General features: G+C 35.4%; 2 protein-coding genes across 2 annotated transcripts; one reads left to right on the top strand and one right to left on the bottom strand.

Annotated features, from left to right (window-relative positions):
• Positions 1-1,239: 1,239 nt before the first annotated feature.
• On the top strand, positions 1,240-4,565 carry LOC308704295 (butyrophilin-like protein 2). Its single transcript, XM_081388486.1, has 6 exons — positions 1,240-1,607; positions 1,704-2,048; positions 2,134-2,484; positions 2,594-2,938; positions 3,024-3,374; positions 3,571-4,565. The coding sequence occupies exons 1-6, from the start codon at positions 1,559-1,561 to the stop codon at positions 3,618-3,620; spliced, it is 1,491 nt and encodes a 496-aa protein (XP_081244612.1). The 5' UTR covers positions 1,240-1,558; the 3' UTR covers positions 3,621-4,565.
• Positions 4,566-4,567: 2 nt separating this feature from the next.
• Positions 4,568-14,417, bottom strand: hmox2b (heme oxygenase 2b). The gene is made up of 7 exons (XM_081388473.1): positions 14,302-14,417; positions 13,840-13,923; positions 12,653-12,779; positions 11,884-12,001; positions 9,442-9,933; positions 8,085-8,205; positions 4,568-7,163 (listed from the first exon to the last, which is right to left on the bottom strand). The coding sequence occupies exons 3-7, from the start codon at positions 12,748-12,750 to the stop codon at positions 7,036-7,038; spliced, it is 957 nt and encodes a 318-aa protein (XP_081244599.1). The 5' UTR covers positions 12,751-12,779; positions 13,840-13,923; positions 14,302-14,417; the 3' UTR covers positions 4,568-7,035.
• Positions 14,418-24,012: the final 9,595 nt, after the last annotated feature.

The raw sequence follows: 24,012 nt of genomic DNA, 5'->3' as shown, positions 1-24,012 counted from the left end.
TGTGTGCAGTTTTAGATCTCCTAATCTTGATCCTTGAAGGTTTGTGAATCTGAAATGTTTTCAAGGCCCTGGAAAGTTTTTAATAAACATGCCTAGATACAGGTCCTTGAAAGTGCTTGAATTTATTTTGTGCAAGAAGTTTTCTGGAAAAAAAATCCATATTCACTCTGGTCCGCTAAAGTGTTATTTCGCCAACACTTCGTGGCCTATGCATACTAGCTTGCTTGATTTACATTAGTTACGTGCATTTACGCGTTACGTTAAGTGTTTCCCACGTGAGGTAGCCTACTTTGTGTTGTATGTTGCCACGTTCACACGCGCACAAAACAACGATGGTACCTCAACGTTTGTTGTTGCTGGACACAACAAATGTACGTTCCCACATTAAGTCCTTGAATGTGAGGGTATTGGACCTGGAAATTCCTTGAAAGGTCCTTGAATTTGAAGTTAACCAAGGTGTGGGAGCCCTGTTTATTCTTTGGTGTTCAACCTTTTATTGTTTGTATTTCATAATGTAAATGGTCTGAAATATGTATAGTTCACTACATTGCAGGATATTAAAAGTTGAAGGGTGAAATAGCGGCTCTTAGTGTATTTTTAAATATTGGTCATCAGAATTTGCTTAATTTCCTGATGGGTGAAATACTATTTTCTAGTCAAAGCTTTAACATTTTCTAAATTTGTTACTTTTGAATCTTACCTAAAATGTTGATGTTTTTGCACCAGTGACAGCCCTTTGGTTTGTCCATTGACAAAAATTTAATACATGGTTAATAAAATTTAAACAAGTTTATTATGCAAGTGAAAAACAATTTGAAAGTGAAAAGCAAGATCTAATGGGCAGAGATCTACCAAGTTAAGTTGGTAATGTGGTTTGAGTCGTTTAATCATTCTCTGACTGATGGCTGAACTAAGCAATCATAGTTTTGCATGAAAGGCACAGACTGATTCATCAATACATGAATATGAGGATGTGCTTGTGTATGATCTTACAGACTTTATTCTCAGAATATTGTTGCACACTATTGGATGTTTATATCCAATATATGTAGGCCTATATAGTTCATTCCTGCTTCTTTTTTTACTTTTTGAATTACATAACAAAAATATTTTATTTATAAATGAATTTCACTGTATATATAGTATAAAGTATGAAAGAAATGTATGTACAGTTTTAGAATTGACACAACATCATTAAACACAACAATACGCCATCGCATTCACGACTCTCCTATGATTAAAGGCAAAGGCGACACTTCCGGTTTTCTTCCCACCGGAGCCTCGCTTTCGATTTCAAAATAACGGCTGCGTGAAATCAGCGTGAAACTAACACAACTCAACAACTTACATGGATTGTGGTGGGGATGTGATGTAAGGATTATTTTACACTAACCGTCAAGGAGTCGAACAGAAGTGAAGCTTGTCCTTGGAAGCTTGAACTGGTCCTGACACGTATACAGTAATTTAAGAAAGCGAAAGTTGGCTTTAAGTGAAAGTTTATTTAGACGTGGCCTCGTGTGAAAGACTGCGGACAAAAACTCTTTTTTAGGTGTAAACTATGTACATTATGTTTATTGTTATAGCAATACTCCTGGTATTCGCTGATGGTACGTATTATCACTTTACGTTGATACACAAAATAGCCTTCGAGTTTTTCTTTCTCGTTCATTAAAGCTGTCAGTTTCTCTATTATTTCTCTATAGGCTTCACTGTGCACGGTCCACCTGATCCTCTGGTTACTCCTCTGGGATCTTCAGTGGTTTTGCCCTGTTATGTTGATAAACCTTTACCGGTGAAGGATCTGGAGGTGGAATGGAGAAGAACAGACTCAGAGGCTCTGGTTCATTTGTTTCTAGATGGTGAGAGTCGAGCAGAGGTCCAGCAGCAGGATTATCATGATAGAGCTCATTTCTTTACTGATCAGATTCAACATGGAAACTTCTCCCTCCGTCTGGACAATCTGACAGCTAAAGATGAGGGAAATTACACATGTAAAGTTTACAGTCAACAGGATTCTGGAGAAACTCTGGTTCAAATAAAATATGTTGGTGAGTGAGAGACACTTGAATTGTGGTGAAAATTTCAATCAAATGGCATTTTATGTATTTTATGTTTAAACCATCATTCTTTCAGAGCGTTTGCTGGTCTCAGGATCGAGTCGCTCCATATCTGCATATGATGGTGAGGACGTCACTCTGAAATGCTCTGTAGACTCTCACATCAAACCTGAACACATTGAAGAAGTTTCATGGAAAAGAGCAGATGAAGATATTCTGGTTCTGGTCTATGAAAAAAAGGAGATTTTTCCAGATTCATCAGATGAGCGATACAGAGACAGAGTTGAGTTCTTCACTGATGAAATCCCCAAAGGAAACTTCTCTCTCAGACTGAAGAGTGTCAGAACTGAGGACAAAGGAGTTTACATGTGTCAAGTGTTTGCTGGAGGACTGTCAGCCAATGCAACTGTAGTACTGGAGCAACTGGGTGAGTCAACAAAACATGGCAAATAAATAATGCAGTCTGTTAACACTAGCCTTCGAGTTTTTCTTTCTCGTTCATTAAAGCTGTCAGTTTCTCTATTATTTCTCTATAGGCTTCACTGTGCACGGTCCACCTGATCCTCTGGTTGCTCCTCTGGGATCTTCAGTGGTTTTGCCCTGTTATGTTGATAAACCTTTACCAGTGAAGGATCTGGAGGTGGAATGGAGAAGAACAGACTCAGAGGCTCTGGTTCATTTGTTTCTAGATGGTGAGAGTCGAGCAGAGGTCCAGCAGCAGGATTATCATGATAGAGCTCATTTCTTTACTGATCAGATTCAACATGGAAACTTCTCCCTCCGTCTGGACAATCTGACAGCTAAAGATGAGGGAAATTACACATGTAAAGTTTACAGTCAACAGGATTCTGGAGAAACTCTGGTTCAAATAAAATATGTTGGTGAGTGAGAGACACTTGAATTGTGGTGAAAATTTCAATCAAATGGCATTTTATGTATTTTATGTTTAAACCATCATTCTTTCAGAGCGTTTGCTGGTCTCAGGATCGAGTCGCTCCATATCTGCATATGATGGTGAGGACGTCACTCTGAAATGCTCTGTAGACTCTCACATCAAACCTGAACACATTGAAGAAGTTTCATGGAAAAGAGCAGATGAAGATATTCTGGTTCTGGTCTATGAAAAAAAGGAGATTTTTCCAGATTCATCAGATGAGCGATACCGAGACAGAGTTGAGTTCTTCACTGATGAAATCCCCAAAGGAAACTTCTCTCTCAGACTGAAGAGTGTCAGAACTGAGGACAAAGGAGTTTACATGTGTCAAGTGTTTGCTGGAGGACTGTCAGCCAATGCAACTGTAGTACTGGAGCAACTGGGTGAGTCAACAAAACATGGCAAATAAATAATGCAGTCTGTTAACACTAGCCAAACTTCTTCAAAGGGTATTGTAAACAATATGGTATTTTAGCTATATTTACACTTGGAGCGAAAAGTAACTACATGTGTTACAACACTAATACTTCCGAGAAAGTCTCCAGGGTTTATATTTACCACAGAGGTTCTTCTTTACAGTACAGTTGAACACCACTGGGGCGTTAGGACCCGCACACGCCACAGGATGAGCAGCACCCCCTGCTGGCCTCACCTCTTCCTGCAGCAACCCAGTCTTCCCAGGAGGTCTCCCATCCAGATACTGACCAGACTCAACCCTGCTTAGCTTCAGTAGGTGTGCAGGCGAAAGCTTCAGGTTGACCTTGTGCAGCAGGTCTCCTCATATAAATCTGCCACAGAGCTTTCCAGGCATAGACTTTCTTTTACATGTTGTTCATTGGCGGGGAGTAAAGCCTGCCTCCTTCGATCTGAACTCTAACATTTTAACTCAACAGTTATTTAACATAGACTGGTTATAAACAGTTTAATAATACCCCTGTTTTTTATTTGTAAGCAAAAGTTCATATCAGGACCTTTGCACATTTAATGTATACATTTTGTATTCCTATTCAATGCAGCTGACAACCAAAGTGACATTTCATAGAAAATAATTCTCCCCCATATAATTATGACATTTGCAAAGAAAAGTCCAAATTAAGACAAAGTAATAGATGTCAAAAAGTAAATTGTGATAATTATGACTATTTTTTTATTTTATAATTTAGATTTTTTTATTACATAATGACTTGGTATATAACTGTCAATTTTAACTCAATTTATTTTGTATTTTTTTATTCTCATAATGCTGACTTAATATAGCCTATATAAGCCTATATTTGCTTGACTTTTTTTCCTTATGTGGTGGAAATGGGCTTTTATAATATAGTAACTTTATACCTCAAACAGCACATTTTGTATGGAAACATCAATACATGGCTTTAGCAAAAATACGAGCTGCACATTTTAAAATCTTCAGGTTGTTTTGCCTCATTCAATCTGAAGATTTAGATTGTAATTATATGTGTGTTTTTTTTCTTCTATTTTATCTGGTAACTTACAGCATACAAAGAGCTTAACATTAAATCTGAATGAATAACATAAAAAAATGTTTAAATAAAACATGAACTTGAACAGTGAATGCAGCACAGTTGTGAATTTATTACTCATTACAGTGAACATACAGCTGAAGGGAACAATAAAAAAAACAAAACAAAGCCAGTTCTAAACCTTAAAAAGAATGCAATAAAGAAATTTAAAATGAACTAGACAAAGCAACGGTCTAAATAAAACCACTGTACTATATCAACACCACTCTCAATGTCTACCAGTGCTTTAAAATAAGCTGTCAGTTCTTCAAAACACAAAATAAGCCACCAAATTAAATGATCTGCATAAAACCCAAGCACAACCATTTACGCAAAACACTTTGCATATATGCCGATCTGCTTTATGATCCGATTAGTGATGCAAAGTATCATTTCCTTTGGTTCAAAAAGACCTGTGAATGTTCAGCCCCTCAGCATTTGGTATTACATGAAACACTCTTCAAGAAAATTATTCATCAGTATAATGTTGTTTAGGTTGAGCTCTTATACAAAACTAAATTCCATAAAGAAAACACCTTTAGTTAACAGACACGTGCCTCAGTAAATGAGGACAGATACACAATCCCCCATAATCCTTCTCAAATGCGTCGTGTCACAGTGCCTTGGTGATCATTGCACATGCTATGGTCTTAGAATATAATGTCAAAGGGAGCAAAACCATCAATATATGGATTAAAAGTTGCATGAAGAAGACTCAAGAAATTATTGCATCCATAAATGTTAATAATTTCATACTGCAAGTCAGATCAATGAATCACCTTTAGAGAAAAACACTATTGTTAATTCTAGCTTGTACAAATACAGTATACTAATTCATTCAGTATTGTTCCCTTGTTTAAATTGCATTCAAATACTTCCTATATCAGACAATTGTTCATCAGAGCCTTGAGTAAAGCCCTGGTGATAATTAGAGATGGACTGAAATATCAGCCTATTGTTTATATATATATATATATATATATATATAGTATCACTTCACAATAAGGTTTTATTTAACATTAGATAACTACATTAGTTAAAGGGGTCATGAAATGAGAAATCAAATTTGCATTGATCTTTTGACAAGTAAACCATGTTTTTGTGCCATTAAAACATCCTACAAGTTTCATAGCTTAAAACATCCTCCTCATAAACAAAACATTTATTTAATCAAGCTCCAAAAACAGCTCATTTTGATATTGCAGGATTTGTGATGTCACATGGGCAAATTTATTTGCATATGACTGCCTCCAGAGCAAGACACTGACGAATAGTTTAACATCATCGCATTACAGGCCCCGCCCACTGAAGTTCAGCCACTTATCGGCTGCCATTTGCCTACACTGGATGTGAGCATGCGTCAAAAGCAAAAAAATAATAAAATGAAAATAAAATCACTGATCCTGTAAAACACGGTTTTATATGGTTAATGTTTTTAAAACACTTACTCAAGTGCAATAGCGAGTGGCTGTTGATACCGTTTCCTATTCAATGACATTAGCCAATCGTAACAGTGGCCGTATATTGACAAGCCTTAAAGGAGCCGCCCCTTAAAAACTGATCATTTCAGACAGAGGGTCAAAATGAAGGTTGAAAATAATCTTTTTTTCCACATATATATTTGCTTTTTGTGCAATTAACATTATGACTGAACCTCAAGGAACATATTAAAAATACTTCTACACCATTTATTGATCTTGGTTAATGTAAATATTAACATTTACCAATACACTAGACCTTATTGAAAAGTGTTACCATATATACACATACTGTATATAACTGTGTATACATATATGACAGAAAATATATATGTACACACAATAATAATGAATGTATAAAAGATATTTATCTTCATCATCACTGAAAAACTCAATTCACTAGTAAAAACTGTTCATTCTGGTCCATTAAACCAACTATGTAGAAAAATCCCTAAATGCCGAGTCTGTAACACGTCCTGTTGTGTAACTAGACAAAAATGACCTTAATGTGCAATTCTTCCATCTTTTACATTCTAAACCTCTTCAGAAAGGCTTTTTCTTCATTAACCGTTGTGGCTGTCATTGTTTGACCTGACATCTCAGTAGTCTGCCCTGCAGAAGTACTGCTTTTCTTTGTAAATGCTGCATGTGTGCATAGCATATCTCATTTGAAAGCACGCAAGACAAATGGGCCAATAAAACTGACTGTATGAAGACTGATACCTTCTACAGCGCCCCTTATAGTGATGAATGAGAATTCAACACAATTAACTTGAGTTGAATATGTTTCAGCCCATTTGACTTGTCGCACCAAATGACTCGATACTGCGATAAAACTGTAAAAAAAACACTCTGCATATTTCCGTAGCTCTTCTCCAGCCTTAACTTCATCAACACTGACGGGTGCAACGGTAACGGCCGCCACAATAAACTATGCTATCCTGCGTTTAAAAAGTCTGTGCTCATACATTATTATTTTATTATTCACATTCACCCAAGAACGCGGGGGCAAATGGGATGCACTAAGACTGGGCCACAGGAGGTCACATGAGGTACCAAGCAGCCAATCCGGCTAGAGCAGCGATCCAGGCGGCCAGTAGGACTTGACCGGAGGGATTTTTAAGCACGGTCATGGCCACTTGACAAATGTAAGATGTTCCACTGCTGGCAGCTGAAACAGAAAGAATGAAATCATCATGTGAATGGTGTCATTTGCTGAGGTTTAAGGCCGGGTTTCCCAACCGGGGGTTTGAAAGAGAACAGTAGAGGTTGATGAAAAGCTAATGATTAATAAAATCAAATATAAAATGTAAATAAATAGAGCTGTACAATTAATCGACATAAAACAGTAATAGCGATATAGATTAGAGTAATTATCAAATCAAAGGCTGGAATTTAAAGTAATATATAATCTATTCAGGGTTATCATAGTTAACTAAAATTAAAAACATGTTTGTTACTTGAAATATAATAAATGTTAACTGAAATAAAAGAAAATATAAAAAAAAACCTTAAACTTATTTTATTACAGCTAGTTCCAATTTCTCATTTTCATTTAGTTTAACTTGATGCATTAAATAACTAAAACCGAAATAAAAATGAATAAAAACTATAAAGACATATTTTTAATAAAAAAACTAAAGCTAATAAAAATGACAAGAACATACAATAAAATTACTAAAACTTGAACAAAACAATAATTAATAAATTCAAATGACAACCAATTCAAAATATGAACTATAATAGTATCTCAATATTACTAAAATAACACTGAATCTATTGTGCCAAAATAAAAGTATATGTAGTTTTTAATTGTAATTTACAACAGTAGTATATTATTTCATTTTCTATAATTACAGTTAAAACTAATAATGATAACAATTTCATTTAAATATTTGTAACAATATAAAAAGATGAAATACTTTATATGATTGGTTGCATGTCATGTGACCATTAACCATCATCAGAGAACGGTGAATGTCTGAAAGTGCTGTTTCAGGCTCAGGTGTACTTAAAATAAATATTTCCTGGGTTTGTCTGACAGTAAAGTTAGTGAGTCCCTGGTTTAAGGTGTAATGAAGATGAAGTTTACCCGTTTTGGCAGCGTGGTACGGACACTGGCTGACGTCTCCTTGTGTCTCGCCATGAGCAGGAGCGGCGTCCAAAACATCGTCCTGAAGGGTCTTTCCAACCTCCTCTAGTTCTCCAAAAATCTGCAGAAAAGGACGTTTACAGTTCAAGATCACAGGAAACAATGAGTGAACACTGAGGTTTAATGAAAAGCTCTTTGTCATGTGTGTGACAGTGACAGCGTTACATAAACACATTCAACTAGATGTCACAGTCAAACGCTCTGTTAAAAGAGGCTGGTGAGATGCGAGACATTGTTTTGACCCCGTTTTGTCCATTTAATTTCAGAGCTCATCTGGGATCTGCCATGAGGACAAAGGACTCCATCTGCTGACGGATGAAACTCGAGCCACGCGGAGCAGGAGAGACTCTCATCTTTAATGACACGCTCACTGATATGAACACAGCGACAGCAGGTTCAGTCTAATAGAGCGACTGCAAAGCCCTCCAGGTGACGACACACAGAGAGATTATGAGCGGGCCATTAGTTTCATTCAGTGTTAGTGAAGGATCTCAGAGATAATGAAATGAACATCTTGAATTAATTATCATCAACGTCATTCTTTAAGGGACTCATAATGAAGAATCACATTTTTATTGATTAAACTTTCAGAACCTGAAAACATTAGTCAAATGTAACTAATGTAAAATTTAACAATAGAACAATACATTATATGTAAGTTTTAAAATTGTGGTTCTCATTTAATTAAACTTCATTTAGAAAAAAGCATTGCTTTATCTATCTGCCAATAAAATAGGTAATAATAACAACAATAAATTATTTCAAAAAGAAAAAATGTAAGAAAAAACATTTAAATTAATTTAATTGATTATATGTGTGTGTGTGTATGTCTATGTATAAAGTAATTATTTTAAAATGTAGATAAATGTAACAAAATAAATAAATGCAATTTTTGAAATTAATTAAATTAATTTAATTAAATTGAATTTAGAGAATTTTATTTAGAAACATCATCCATTTGCCAATTAAATAAGTTTAAAATATACTTTCAAACAGAATTATATATATATATATATACATACATATATATACATATACATATAATTTTAAAATGTATTTAAATGTAGCAATAAAAAAAATTGAATTAAATATTTTAATAGTAAATACAGTTTAAAAATTGAAAAGTGATTTTTGAACGATTAAGCAGAATCACTGAATCCTTTGTTTTGGTTGGTTTTTCTTAAGCGAACTCCTTCTTTAGAAAAAAAAAAGCCATAAAAATGACTACAGTTGGTACAACAAATCTTGCATGAAATAATAACAAGGAAACATTGCCCCTTTAAATTGCACCGCTCACCTCCATATTGAACCGAAAGGCGAGGTTGGCTTCCTCCACGACCCTCCTCTTGGTGTCTGTGTCGAGCTCCAGCTCGTTCATCCGGCTGCGGTACAGCTGCTTGAAGGCCTTGGCGCTGTGGATGCCTTCGAACTCATAGAAGCTCAGGCCTTCTCCTGTGGGCGGCAGCTTCAAGGCGCGCTGGGCCACCTTCCTCAGCACCTGCCCCCCCGAGAGGTCTCCCATGTAGCGCGTGTAGGCGTGGGCCACGAGAAGCGCGGGCTGGTCCCGGCCGACCCGCCGGATGCGGTCCACGTATCGCTGAGCTGCGGGAGAGATGCGGATCTGACTCCGCCAGTCCTCGCCGTAGAAGAACTCCAGATCCCGAGCCAGAGCGTCGCGCCGGTGGAGCTCGTGAGGGAAGTAGAGCGGGGCAAAATGAGGATGCTCTTTGTTCCTCTCGATCTCCTCTTCCATGGCGGAGTACGTGAAGAATAAAGCCACGTGGCCCAGCTGGAAACACAGATCCAGAAATCATAATCAGGTCAAACTAAACTGATTTATCCTGCTGTGTGCAGTGCTATTTCAGTATCATTGAGATGCTATTGTAGTTTTTAGATAGTTAGAATTTTTCAACTAATTTTTCATTTTTATTTTGTTGATTACTTTTTGTCATTTTTTAAAAGATGTGTCTATTAAGTTCTTATTAATTAGAATTTTATTTTCAGACTCACCCAGAAAAAGCACACAGGTTGGGAAAAATCGAGATTAATAAAAACTAGGGCTGTGCAACAATTAATCGCGATTAAATGCATCCAAAATAAAAGTTTGTGTTTACATAATATATTACATGTGTGTACTGTGTATAATTATTTTGTATATAAATACACACACATGCATGTATATATTTAAGAAACGTGTTATTTATATATCAAATATTTATAATATACAGTATATACAGAATAATTATACACAGTACACAAATTTATATTTTGGATGCGATTAACCGTTGCACAGCCCTAATAAAAACATGACATGAAATGCAACTACTAGAAATCTAAAAAAAAGTCTCCATATACTGTATTATCTCCATATATCAAAGGATATATTCACCTCAGAGAAGAGAGTACATGGATTGAATTTCAATTTCAAAGCTTTAAATAACACATTTGCTTTTCACCAAACCCTATGGCACACCCCAGAACACTTAGATTATATGACACGTGTTGCACGGGATCATTCTGAGATACTTTTGCACAGTTTTTTTAAAGCTTGACGCTGGTCGCTGTTCACTGCCATTATATGAACGAGCGCGAGCGGAAAATTCCTCTATTTGTGGTCCTAAAAAAAAAAAAGTCATTTGTCACTAGAACAACACCAGGGTGAGTAAATGATGACTTCATTTTCGTTTTAGGGTGACCTATCCCTTTATACTAAAAGAAAATGAAAAATGATGTCTTGGCAACTAACTGAATTAACTCTTTCCCCAGCAGAACATTTCCCACTAGGAATTTTCCGGCTTTCAATGTTTTCAGTGTTATACGGTAGGGGGCGCTATTACACATCTTCTGAAAGAGAACTGAATCTCCTGATCAAAACACAGGCGAAGAAGATGCAGAAACAAGCGATATCATATGTAATCATATGCATGTGTAAAATAACACGATCACCAACATTACACAGCACATTAATCAGAACTGGCCAATGTTACTGAATTAAATATCGACCCAGGACGAGCTGTAGGACTGTGAAGCTTTAGGGGTGTTGATGGACTAGATCTCCTCCATCTGTGTTTTGATCATCGTTCTGAATCTGATCTGAACGACAAAAACGTGATTTTCTCAGCTTTTTGTTAAAAATGTTGCTTACCCACATTTAAAAAGAATGCATGAAGCTAGATGGATAAAACAGATTTTTTGGTTAAAAAGTAAAGTCTGTTCTTTGATATATTGCATGTTCAGATATTCATACAACAAAATATTCTGGGGGCCGTTTTGTGAAAATGGTCAAAAAAGCTGGCGGTGGCTGGCAACTTAAAAAAAAAAAAAAAAAAACGCTGGCGGAGAAAGAGTTAAAATAATTGTACTTTTTTAAACAAATAACTCTTTATAACTCAAAAGTTGTTAATATTGTTGAATTGTTTAATTTAATTACCTCAGTTGACATGAACTAACAATAACAGTCTTTTTATAAACTTGCGTTTCCAGTTAATGCATTACATACAATTAACTAATGGGACATTATTGTAAATTGTTACCATTTTATTTTTAGCTTTAGATAACAATATTATGTGCTTCAACACCTTCATTTTAAGTTTATGGGATTTCTTTTCCGTTTAATGATCTGCCACAAACATATCATACAACCCAGGTTTAATGTGATAAAATGATCAATCAACTGGAGAAATAAGCCACATTATGGAAGTCGTGCGTGTTATCATCTTTAAAATCCTTCACGACTGACCTTGAAGAGCTCCTTGTGGATGCGTCCCCTCAGGAAGTCTTTGACAAACTCTGTGTTTTCGGCCTTCTCGTGAACTTCTTTGGTTCCCGCTGCCAACATCTCCGAAAGATCAGTGGGACTGTAGGATCGACATGACATTAGAATTAAGGGTTTGTTCATGAAACTATTACGCACTCAAACGGTGTTGTTTTAGTATAACATATATATTTACATATATTTGTTTCATTTTCTGTTTTCATTTTTATTTTAGTTCATTTCTGCCATTCGTATTAGTTTTTTTTAAATACTATTATTATATCATTGATATTAGTTTTATAATAGCTAGATTTTTTTTAAATATTTTTAATTTGAGATAATTTTATTAGTTTTTGTTTATTTAATATGTCTAGAGTTCTTATGAATTATTTCAGTTTGTTATTTTAGTATTTCAAGTCAAACTAAAAGAAAATGAAATTAAAGAAGTTTAATTCTTTTATTTTATGTAAAAAAATTATTATTATTTTACTTTTAGTTAACAATAAAAACTCTGACTATTTGACTATACTGACAATTTTCTCATTTTTATTAGTTTTTAAATCTCTCTATTTGACTTTTGTTTTCTTTCTTTAGTTTTAGTTGAATAATTTTGGTACTTCAGCTTAAACTTATTTTATTTCTATTTAATTAAGTTTGCCATAGTTTTAGTAAGCAATAACAGCATAATTCAAGCATGTTGTTACAGGAAGAAAGCGGCCACAGTAAATGCTGCTATTGTAAATGTTGAATGTACCTGAGGACCGTGACGCCCCCCTCCTCACACACTCCTCCTCCTCCTCTGTTAGCTGTGCTCGTCCCGTTAGCATCCTCTTCAGTCTTCATAGCAGACATTCCTCTGTCTTCTGTTCAATCTGTCCTGACTGCTCAAACACATGAACATGACTGAGCGTTTCCTTCTAAAACACATACGCACACCCTCCCCCCCACACACACACACACACACACACACACACACACACACACACACACACACACACACACACTTTTTACATTTCTACATTTTTAATAGATAAGATAGTAAACTATATTTTAAACTAACCATGATTCTAACAATTCTAACATCTAAACCTGAAACGTTCTGTTCTTTGTCTATTTGTGTTATGGAAAATTCTCAAGTGCTGACGATGACAAGATCAAAAATATACTGTCTGTATTATGTCATGATATATTGAGTAATCAACTGAGCTCTTTAGAATAATATTTTTGCTTATGCCAGTAACAGAGGGTGAAAAGGTGGGGGCTTGCTTGACCAACTGAACCAATCAAATTGTAGGGAAATGATGTAATGTATCATGTCATTTTCGCCTATTCTCCTTTTCTATAAAACCTGTTGTATTCCTGTTAGCTGGTGGGACTCTCTCTGAAATTTGTCTGAGATCCTCCGGCCGTGATTAAATCTATCCATCCATCCATCCATCCATCCATCCATCCATCCATCCATCCATCCATCCATCCGTAAAGCACTAAAATTTACTAATACGCAATAAAAAATAAAGCCAAAGATAAAAATTTAAACAAAAACTAATAAAAATGACAAAAGCACAATTACTTGAACTGAAATATAAACTTTGAACTGAAATTAACATGAAAACTAAAAATATAAGAATAATAGCTAATTCAAACAATGAATAAATACTCAAATAGCAAATGAACACTGCTACCTAACGATCTATCTAAGAAAATAACACTTTAACACAATACAACACAAATTAGGAAGCTCATTCATCATTTTCATTATGTAAAAGTGATTATGTAAGCCATTATCCCTCAGATTTGTTCATGTTTTGACTTTAGCTTTTAATCAAAGTGTGATATATGCTGCTCAGCACTAATAATTGTGATAATGTAAACACACACACACACACACACACACACACACACACACACACACACACACAAGTGATGAAGGAAACCTCTTACCTCAAACCTCCTGAGCACGAGCTTCAACTGTCAGTGTCCCTACAGCAGATGACAATAGTTCAGCATCCAGTCAGGTGATTGTTTCTGAGGACACACACACACACACACACACACACACACACACACACTGACAGTGAGCCTCTATTCATCCAGCACACACTGAGGCTGTTTCATGAGCATTTGTGTTTGTTTGCAGGGTAAATGAAAACAGCACAAAAGAGCAGTCATGAGCATTCTGGTGTTTGCCAGTCAAAATCCAATCTAATCTCACTGTCCTGTGATCAGCATCCGTTTGAAACCTACAAGCAGCTACAAAAGCATCAAAACACTCTAGTGTCATTATATTAATTCAGTCAATTTTGACTAAAGTGCTTACAGTCTATGATTATTACATATCAAAGCGAGACTAGCACTCATTGTGTCCTGTATGCGCCCTGAACAGAAGACAGTAACGTTACTTACAATCAGCTCTTCAGCAAACCCTGCTTTAGATTAGATAGTAACAGTGTAACATGGTCTGACCAGGCTGTAGGAATGATAATAGATTGATAACTGATTTTTGAAATGATCAATAGTCGGATGCTCGTGCGGTTTTTTTTTTTTTTTTGTTTGCGGCGTTCGAGCTCTCCGTTATAAACTCAATCCAGGAAGCTGCAGGATGAAACCACGTGACTCTCAGAGCTTATGCTTAAAGGCGCAGCGCACATAAAATGCATTATGCGCGATAGATATTTGTCTGCGTCCGAAATCGCAAACTTCCCTAATATGTAATAAGCGAAAAACAGTATGTGACAAAAGATGTTCGAATTCACGGTCCTTATAGACCTTATGCGGCAGAGAAACTAGGGCGCCGCCATCTTTAGAATATTGTCTTTGAACTTTCGGTTTTGCGGTCGCTCTGTATATCTCTATGGCATTGCTGTCCAGGAGTAATTATCTTTTGAAGTGGATTTACTCTATGTAAAGTTAACGAAAGTTATCATGAGGATTGTATTGTTTAAAGCAGATGTCTTAACAAATGTCAGTCGACCGGGAAGATTTTAAAACGAGCATAAATATGCAAGATCGCTGTGAAAATACAGACTGGAAGACAAAAGACAACGAGCACCAGGCTGAAAAAGGGGCTGGGGGCTACATAAGAGTAGGCAAAAAGTACCCAGTAAACAAGATAATAAGTTTGCATCATAGGTTTGCATACAATGGACACTTTACTTTCCCATGAGGCCACGGGAGAGGATTTATGAATGGCAGTGAAGCGACGCAACCGACACTGGTAGCGGGTCACATGATAATGACAACATGTCCGGATTATATTCACACTGCACACATTCATACTATATAGAACATACTTTTTTAGCAGTCGTGAAGTAATTACTTATTCAAAACTAGTACCTACTCAAGAGAGTATGTGATTTCGGACGGAGCCATACTTTTTTATAATAGTTTGTCAAACAGAACAACCATAAACTTTGTATGTTTAATTCAGCAAGTTACGTTCTGTAATTATCACAGAATTAAAAGCTGTTTTTGCATTTTTAATTTAATTTTGTGTAAAAATGTATTTACTTCTGCAGTCAAATCATGAGAAATACATTTCTCATGGAAGGTACAGTGTGTTGCATTCTGGGATAATTTGCATGTTATGGTAGTATGCTCTTCTGGACATATCTATATACCTTTCTCAATCTTTCATTTTTATCAGTCATCCTGAATTATGCATGTGTACTAGGCCCGTTCACACAAAGAATGATAACTACAAAGATAACTATAACAATAACTATATTAGGATGATAATGTTGTGTTTATTATAGCTAATCACGCGGTTCTGTCGTCTGCTGCTTTAAAAGGTGGATCCTGATAAGATATCAATGTTTTTATCATTCCTCAGCTGGGAAAAATTCGTTCTGAAAGTGATTCCAACGATATCGTTCATAAGTGTTGTCATTGTTGTGCTGTAGACTCATTCACACAGAATTAAAATGATTAATAAAGCTTTATAGTTGCTGTCCTTGGTGTGAATGGGCCTTGTGTAGCCAATATCACCAAGATCACCCGATGCACAAGAAAGACTACAGTAGATTATGTTAAAAGTCATATTTTATTGTCATTTACACGTTTTTATATTAGGATTAAGTAATTAATGCTTTTTAATGTTTAAAATTCTTTTTCATTTTCAGAAGGAAGGGTTTCCGAACCCAACGCGTGACTGCAGGTCGTGGATCTCCTGTAGAAGTGACTCTTTTTGTAAATTCATCTGTGAAACCAAACATAAATTCAACATATTTCGATACCAAATACTTTAATATTCACAAACACATCAACATTAGACAATACAAACCTTCATGGCGTATTTATACGACTGCTCTGCCTCTAGTTTTCGGCCAGTCTGGAAAGACAAAGCAACTAAAGTCAAATCTAAAGTCAAAAAATGCAAGATTGCAAGCATCTTCTGTTGCTTTGCTCTCTGCTTCCTACAATTTCACATGAGGGAATGAATGATTGAAAGAAAGCAGTCCCTCACCTGTAAACAGACCAGACACAGGTAAGCCCACACCTCTGGATTCCTGTTATTCAGCGTGTTGGCTTCAGTCAGCGCCTCTTCAGCCTCACTCAGCTCCTCCAGCTGAAGATACAGCAAAACACACTCTACTTCATGCCTTCTATCATCTGATTGATACTTTATACTTTTATAGAAAGTGAAAACCAGTGTAATTGTGAAAACATCCACCTTCAGGTTGAGGTTTACGTGTCTTTTTGCTGAGACATCTTTACTGATTTTTATAAAGTAAATCTTAGAATAACTGTTATATTGTTAGTAACATTTCAAGATGAACATAATGTAAGTATCTGCTAGACTGCTATAAAGATCTCATTGATTTATATTACAAGCTATCAGAATTTCATCTTACTTTTTGACCACCCTTAACCCTGTAAAGCCTGACATATGAGATAATAGTCAGAAAAAAAACAAAAAAAATTTTTAATGGAACTATTTATATATAATCTCGTCTAATTGTCTCATATTTTTTTCCACCACCATGTTTCTTTAGGGGCTTCTTAGGAATATCTATTAAGAAAGTGACCAATGTTGACTTCATGTTGATTGAACATTACAGTGACATGATCTGCAGGGCCGGTTCTAGACATTTGGAGGCCCTAGGCAAAATTCATGTTGGAGGCCCCCCACCCCCAATAAAAAACACTTGAAACAAATATGATTCCTAACCTTTTTATTTATACAACATTTAATTTTAAATTTAGTATATTTTTACTTACACAGTACATAAGTTTGGACAAATTACTATTTTTAATGTTTTTGAAAGAAGTCTCTTATGCTCATCAAGCCTGGATTTATTTGATCAAAAATACAGAAAAATAATATAGTGAAATATTATTACAATTTAAAATAATGGTTTTCTATTTTACTATACTTTAAAATATATTTCTGCGATTCAAAGCTGAATTTAGTGTCACGTGATCCTTTAGAAAACTTTATAATATTCTGATTTATTATCAAATGTTAGAAATGGTGCTTAATTTTTATTTTATAACATGTGATACTTTTTTCAGGATTTTTTGATTATTAAAAAGTTGTTTTAAAAAAGTTTTCACTATCACTTTTATATATTTAACACATCCTCGCTGAATATTCCTGTTTTTTTCTGTATTTTGATCAAATAAATGCAGGCTTGTAGAGCATAATAAGAAACTTCTTTCAAAAACATTAAAGATAGTAATGGGTCCAGACTTTTTACTGGTAGCTACTACATCAAAATTTATCTAAGGTAATCTCTTTTTTGTTTAATGAAGATGTTATTGTTCTTGTTGTTATTTTTAGCTGTTTTATTCAGTTTATTCACAGTTCCAGAATCCCACTTCAGTAGATGAACATGAACCTGCTTTTATAATTGTTTTCATAGCTGCGTTATGGGCAGGATTTTTCCCTCCCATTTAATCAATATCTGCAGATATTGTCATATTATTAATATCAGTAATATGATATTATGTATTGCATTGCTACCTTAAATATGCTATACACAAATCAAGTGGAAGAGAAAGATACGATCGCTACTGAGCAGGAAAAAAATTCTAATCTAATATTCGTATAGGCTATGATGTCAGGGTATTATCTAATCATCAGCATCAGAATATAGAAGATAGACCCATAGATATGAGATCCTTTATTTGAAACATTTAAAAATGTTGCAGTGTGTTGGTTTTTTTAACTTTGAATACAAACGTCTTGTCTTTTACTTTTGTAGCTTTTTACTAGTCAGCTCCCAACGCGATGTTATTCGTTGTACGCGCAAATTCAAAGCGTCGCGTCTGGGCACGTTAGACGCTCGCGCTCTTTTAAACTCGTAGACTAGACAAACAAAGCGGTGAATGATTTTTCCAGAAATACGCTGATCTACAGTAGCCCACACGTTTATATTTAAAATACATTGCAATCACTCCAAAATCGATGACCTGCATTTCGAGCTGTGCTTCTTTGCGTGCCTATTTAGGCTTTTGCTTCGCACTCGTAGCACCTGATGGATGCGTTCGTTGACCGCCTCTGACCGCCGCTGACGTCCCCTCGGACTTAACTGGCTGGCGCCTCTATATATACAGTCATGGGCTGGCGTTAATGTGACGTAATGTAACAGTCTATGGTTAAGATAAACATCGTCACTATTTTTAGTTAATTAATACATTTTGAAATAAATTGTAGATAGGACATTTGTACATTTTTTTTGTTTTTTTTTGTCCCTCTGTCTGGGCCCCATCCCGCCAATCGGGCCCTAGGCACGTGCCTAGTTTGCCTTTGCGTTAATCCGGCTCTGATGATCTGTGATTAGATAATGTCAAAATCCTCAACCAATCACAAACCTTCCTTCAATTGTGGCTCCAGCGAAGCTCTTCTGCTTACACTGGCATGCTCTAACGGATTTTCTAAATGCCTTATGGGTATATACTCACTCTATAGCAGGCGATTCCCAGCCTGAGCCAAGTGAGGCATGACGGAGAGCGTTTGCAGACGCGCAGGAACACAGCTTTGGCTTTTTCATTCTAAAGAGGGAATGACACACACATGATAAGTAAAAAATAACTCATAAAGTAGATTGAAGGATTAATAGGAACTCACTTCTCCGTCCTGCAGGTAGATGGAGCCCAGACGGAGGGATACGGAGTGTGTCTCTGAAGCGTCCAGCACAGAGTCCAGCGTCCGCTCATAGCAGCTCTGAGCCTGAGCGTAATCGGCCCTCGCGTGATGCAAGTGACCCCACAGGGCCCATGTGTCTGGGTTCTGCCGGGATCAAATACCAAGAGAAAGCGATGAATCCCAGGTGCATCTAAAAACCTAGTGATGGGGGCTTTCGAAACACCAATCATTTGTTTTGAAGCAGTGATTTGGAGCTTGTATCAAATGCGGTGTTGAAATGCTATGTCGTAATTACTGTAATGTGACGTTCACTATCAACGCCTAAATGAATCTGCAGCTGTCAGGTGGTACAAGTAGGAGGTTTTCTCAGCTTACGAGTTGTAATTACAAGCTCTACGAGGATGTGAACGCTTTTTACAAGTTTTCACAGGTTGAAATATTGTAATTATGGAAATTACGACATGAACGCCCCTAAACTGCCAAAGTCACATGCTTTCAGAAAACGAGGCTTCTTGTTGTGTTGACAGTTTCGAAACAAAAAGTTTAATACATTTGTAAACGTTTTTAATGACACATTTGTATAGTAAAAAGAAGAGTCAATATTCTCTTATTGGACTGAATAACCAAAAAAACAAGCTCTCCATGAAAACTTAATAAAATAACATATTATACAGACACTTCATATTTAGTGGTATTAGATGATTTGTCAATTCGTGAGCTTAGAATTATAAAGTTCTATCTCCACTTTTGGTCGAAATTGAGTTTTTGACATAATCTGATCCATTAGGTGTTTATTAATGCCTGTGTGGTGTTATTTTTGTAAAAAAAATATTTTGTTAGTAGTTATTAATAAAATAAAAAGGTTCCATCTCACAAAACATAAACCGAGTTGGGATTATAAGGTTCTATCTCCAGTAGATTCAATATCCAATCAAAACCCTGAATGAACACGGACGGACCAATCAAAACCCACCTCTTAGCTCTGTAGCCTGGACACAGAGCTAAGGGCTGGACATTAGGCTGGACATTTGAAGCCGGCGAAAGATGGCATTTCCATCTTTCTATCTTTTTTTATTACGAATCAATCTTTCTATCTATCTATCTATCTATCTATCTATCTATCTATCTATCTATCTATCTATCTATCTATCTATCTATCTATCTATCTATCTATCTATCCATCCATCCATCCATCCATCCATCCATCCATCCATCTTCAAACTGTTTCTATTTATCTTCCAACCTTTCTTTCTATCTATCTATCCATCCATCCATCCATCCTTAATAACTAATCAATCTTTCTTTCTTTTTTACTAATCCATCTTTCTTTCTTTCAAACTAATATTTCTTTCTTTCTAAATAATCTATCTTTCTTTTAAACTAAGCCATCTTTCTTTCTTTCTAACTAATCTATCTATCTTTTTTTCTTATATATCTTTATTTCTAACTAATCCATCTTTCTTTCTTTCTTTCTTTCTTTCTTCTAACTTATCCATCTTTCTTTCTTTCTTTCTTTCTTTCTTCTAACTAATCCATCTTTCTTTCTTTCTAACTAATCCATCTTTCTTACTAATCCATCTTTCTTTCTTTTTCTTTCTTTCTTTCTTTCTTTCTTTCTTTCTTTCTTCTAACTAATCCATCTTTCTTTCTAACTAATCCATCTTTCTTTTTCTTTCTTTCTTTCTTTCTTCTAACTAATCTTTCTTTCTTTCTTTCTTTCTTTCTTTCTTTCTTTCTTTCTTTCTTCTAACTAATCCATCTTTCTTTCTTTCTTTCTAACTAATCCATCTATCTTTCTTTCTTTCTTTCTTTCTAACTAATCCATCTTTCTAACTAATCCATCTTTCTTTCTTTCTTTCTTTCTTTCTTTCTTTCTTCTAACTAATCCATCTTTCTTTCTTTCTAACTAACTCATCTTTCTTTCTTTTTCTTTCTTTCTTTCTTTCTATCTTTCTTTCTTTCTAACTAATCCATCTTTCTTTCTGTCTAACTAATCCATCTTTCTTTCTTTCTTTCTTTCTTTCTTTCTTTCTTTCTTTCTTTCTTTCTTTCTTTCTTTCTTTCTAACTAATCCACATTTCTTTCTTTCTTTCTTTCTTTCTTTCTTTCTTTCTTTCTTTCTTTCTTTCTTTCTTTCTTTCTTTCCTTTTAACTAATCTACCTTTCTTTCTTTCTAACTAATCTACCATTCTTTCTTTCTAACTAATCCACCATTCTTTCTTTCTCCCTTCCTTTCTTTCTTTTTTCTAACTAATCCAACTTTCTTTCTTTCTTTCTTTCTTTCTTTCTTTCTAACTAATCCACATTTCTTTCTTTCTTTCTTTCTTTCTTTCTTTCTTTCTTTCTTTCTTTCTTTCTTTCTTTCTTTCTTTCTTTCTTTCTTTCTTTCTTTCTTTCTTTCTTTCCTTTTAACTAATCTACCTTTCTTTCTTTCTAACTAATCTACCATTCTTTCTTTCTAACTAATCCGCCATTCTTTCTTTCTCCCTTCCTTTCTTTCTTTTTTCTAACTAATCCAACTTTCTTTCTTTCTTTCTTTCTTTCTTTCTTTCTTTCTTTCTTTCTAACTAATCCACATTTCTTTCTTTCTTTCTTTCTTTCTTTCTTTCTTTCTTTCTAACTAATCCACATTTCAGGATTGAGAACCCCTGCTCTATGGCATTGCTGTCCAGGAGTAATTATCTTTTGAAGTGGATTTACTCTATGTAAAGTTAACGAAAGTTATCATGAGGATTGTATTGTTTAAAGCAGATGTCTTAACAAATGTCAGTCGACCGGGAAGATTTTAAAACGAGCATAAAGATCGCTGTGAAAATACAGACTGGAAGACAAAAGACAACGAGCACCAGGCTGAAAAAGGGGCTGGGGGCTACATAAGAGTAGGCAAAAAGTACCCAGTAAACAAGATAATAAGTTTGCATCATAGGTTTGCATACAATGGACACTTTACTTTCCCATGAGGCCACGGGAGAGGATTTATGAATGGCAGTGAAGCGACGCAACCGACACTGGTAGCGGGTCACATGATAATGACAACATGTCCGGATTATATTCACACTGCACACATTCATACTATATAGAACATACTTTTTTAGCAGTCGTGAAGTAATTACTTATTCAAAACTAGTACCTACTCAAGAGAGTATGTGATTTCGGACGGAGCCATACTTTTTATAATAGTTTGTCAAACAGAACAACCATAAACTTTGTATGTTTAATTCAGCAAGTTACGTTCTGTAATTATCACAGAATTAAAAGCTGTTTTTGCATTTTTAATTTAATTTTGTGTAAAAATGTATTTACTTCTGCAGTCAAATCATGAGAAATACATTTCTCATGGAAGGTACAGTGTGTTGCATTCTGGGATAATTTGCATGTTATGGTAGTATGCTCTTCTGGACATATCTATATACCTTTCTCAATCTTTCATTTTTATCAGTCATCCTGAATTATGCATGTGTACTAGGCCCGTTCACACAAAGAATGATAACTACAAAGATAACTATAACAATAACTATATTAGGATGATAATGTTGTGTTTATTATAGCTAATCACGCGGTTCTGTCGTCTGCTGCTTTAAAAGGTGGATCCTGATAAGATATCAATGTTTTTATCATTCCTCAGCTGGGAAAAATTCGTTCTGAAAGTGATTCCAACGATATCGTTCATAAGTGTTGTCATTGTTGTGCTGTAGACTCATTCACACAGAATTAAAATGATTAATAAAGCTTTATAGTTGCTGTCCTTGGTGTGAATGGGCCTTGTGTAGCCAATATCACCAAGATCACCCGATGCACAAGAAAGACTACAGTAGATTATGTTAAAAGTCATATTTTATTGTCATTTACACGTTTTTATATTAGGATTAAGTAATTAATGCTTTTTAATGTTTAAAATTCTTTTTCATTTTCAGAAGGAAGGGTTTCCGAACCCAACGCGTGACTGCAGGTCGTGGATCTCCTGTAGAAGTGACTCTTTTTGTAAATTCATCTGTGAAACCAAACATAAATTCAACATATTTCGATACCAAATACTTTAATATTCACAAACACATCAACATTAGACAATACAAACCTTCATGGCGTATTTATACGACTGCTCTGCCTCTAGTTTTCGGCCAGTCTGGAAAGACAAAGCAACTAAAGTCAAATCTAAAGTCAAAAAATGCAAGATTGCAAGCATCTTCTGTTGCTTTGCTCTCTGCTTCCTACAATTTCACATGAGGGAATGAATGATTGAAAGAAAGCAGTCCCTCACCTGTAAACAGACCAGACACAGGTAAGCCCACACCTCTGGATTCCTGTTATTCAGCGTGTTGGCTTCAGTCAGCGCCTCTTCAGCCTCACTCAGCTCCTCCAGCTGAAGATACAGCAAAACACACTCTACTTCATGCCTTCTATCATCTGATTGATACTTTATACTTTTATAGAAAGTGAAAACCAGTGTAATTGTGAAAACATCCACCTTCAGGTTGAGGTTTACGTGTCTTTTTGCTGAGACATCTTTACTGATTTTTATAAAGTAAATCTTAGAATAACTGTTATATTGTTAGTAACATTTCAAGATGAACATAATGTAAGTATCTGCTAGACTGCTATAAAGATCTCATTGATTTATATTACAAGCTATCAGAATTTCATCTTACTTTTTGACCACCCTTAACCCTGTAAAGCCTGACATATGAGATAATAGTCAGAAAAAAAACAAAAAAAAATTTTAATGGAACTATTTATATATAATCTCGTCTAATTGTCTCATATTTTTTTCCACCACCATGTTTCTTTAGGGGCTTCTTAGGAATATCTATTAAGAAAGTGACCAATGTTGACTTCATGTTGATTGAACATTACAGTGACATGATCTGTGATTAGATAATGTCAAAATCCTCAACCAATCACAAACCTTCCTTCAATTGTGGCTCCAGCGAAGCTCTTCTGCTTACACTGGCATGCTCTAACGGATTTTCTAAATGCCTTATGGGTATATACTCACTCTATAGCAGGCGATTCCCAGCCTGAGCCAAGTG

This window comes from Scardinius erythrophthalmus, assembly GCF_964197995.2.
Source record: "Scardinius erythrophthalmus genome assembly, chromosome: 1".
Lineage (NCBI taxonomy): Eukaryota > Metazoa > Chordata > Actinopteri > Cypriniformes > Leuciscidae > Scardinius > Scardinius erythrophthalmus.
Note: the sequence above shows the minus strand (reverse complement) of the source record. Positions and strands in the feature narration are given on the sequence as shown.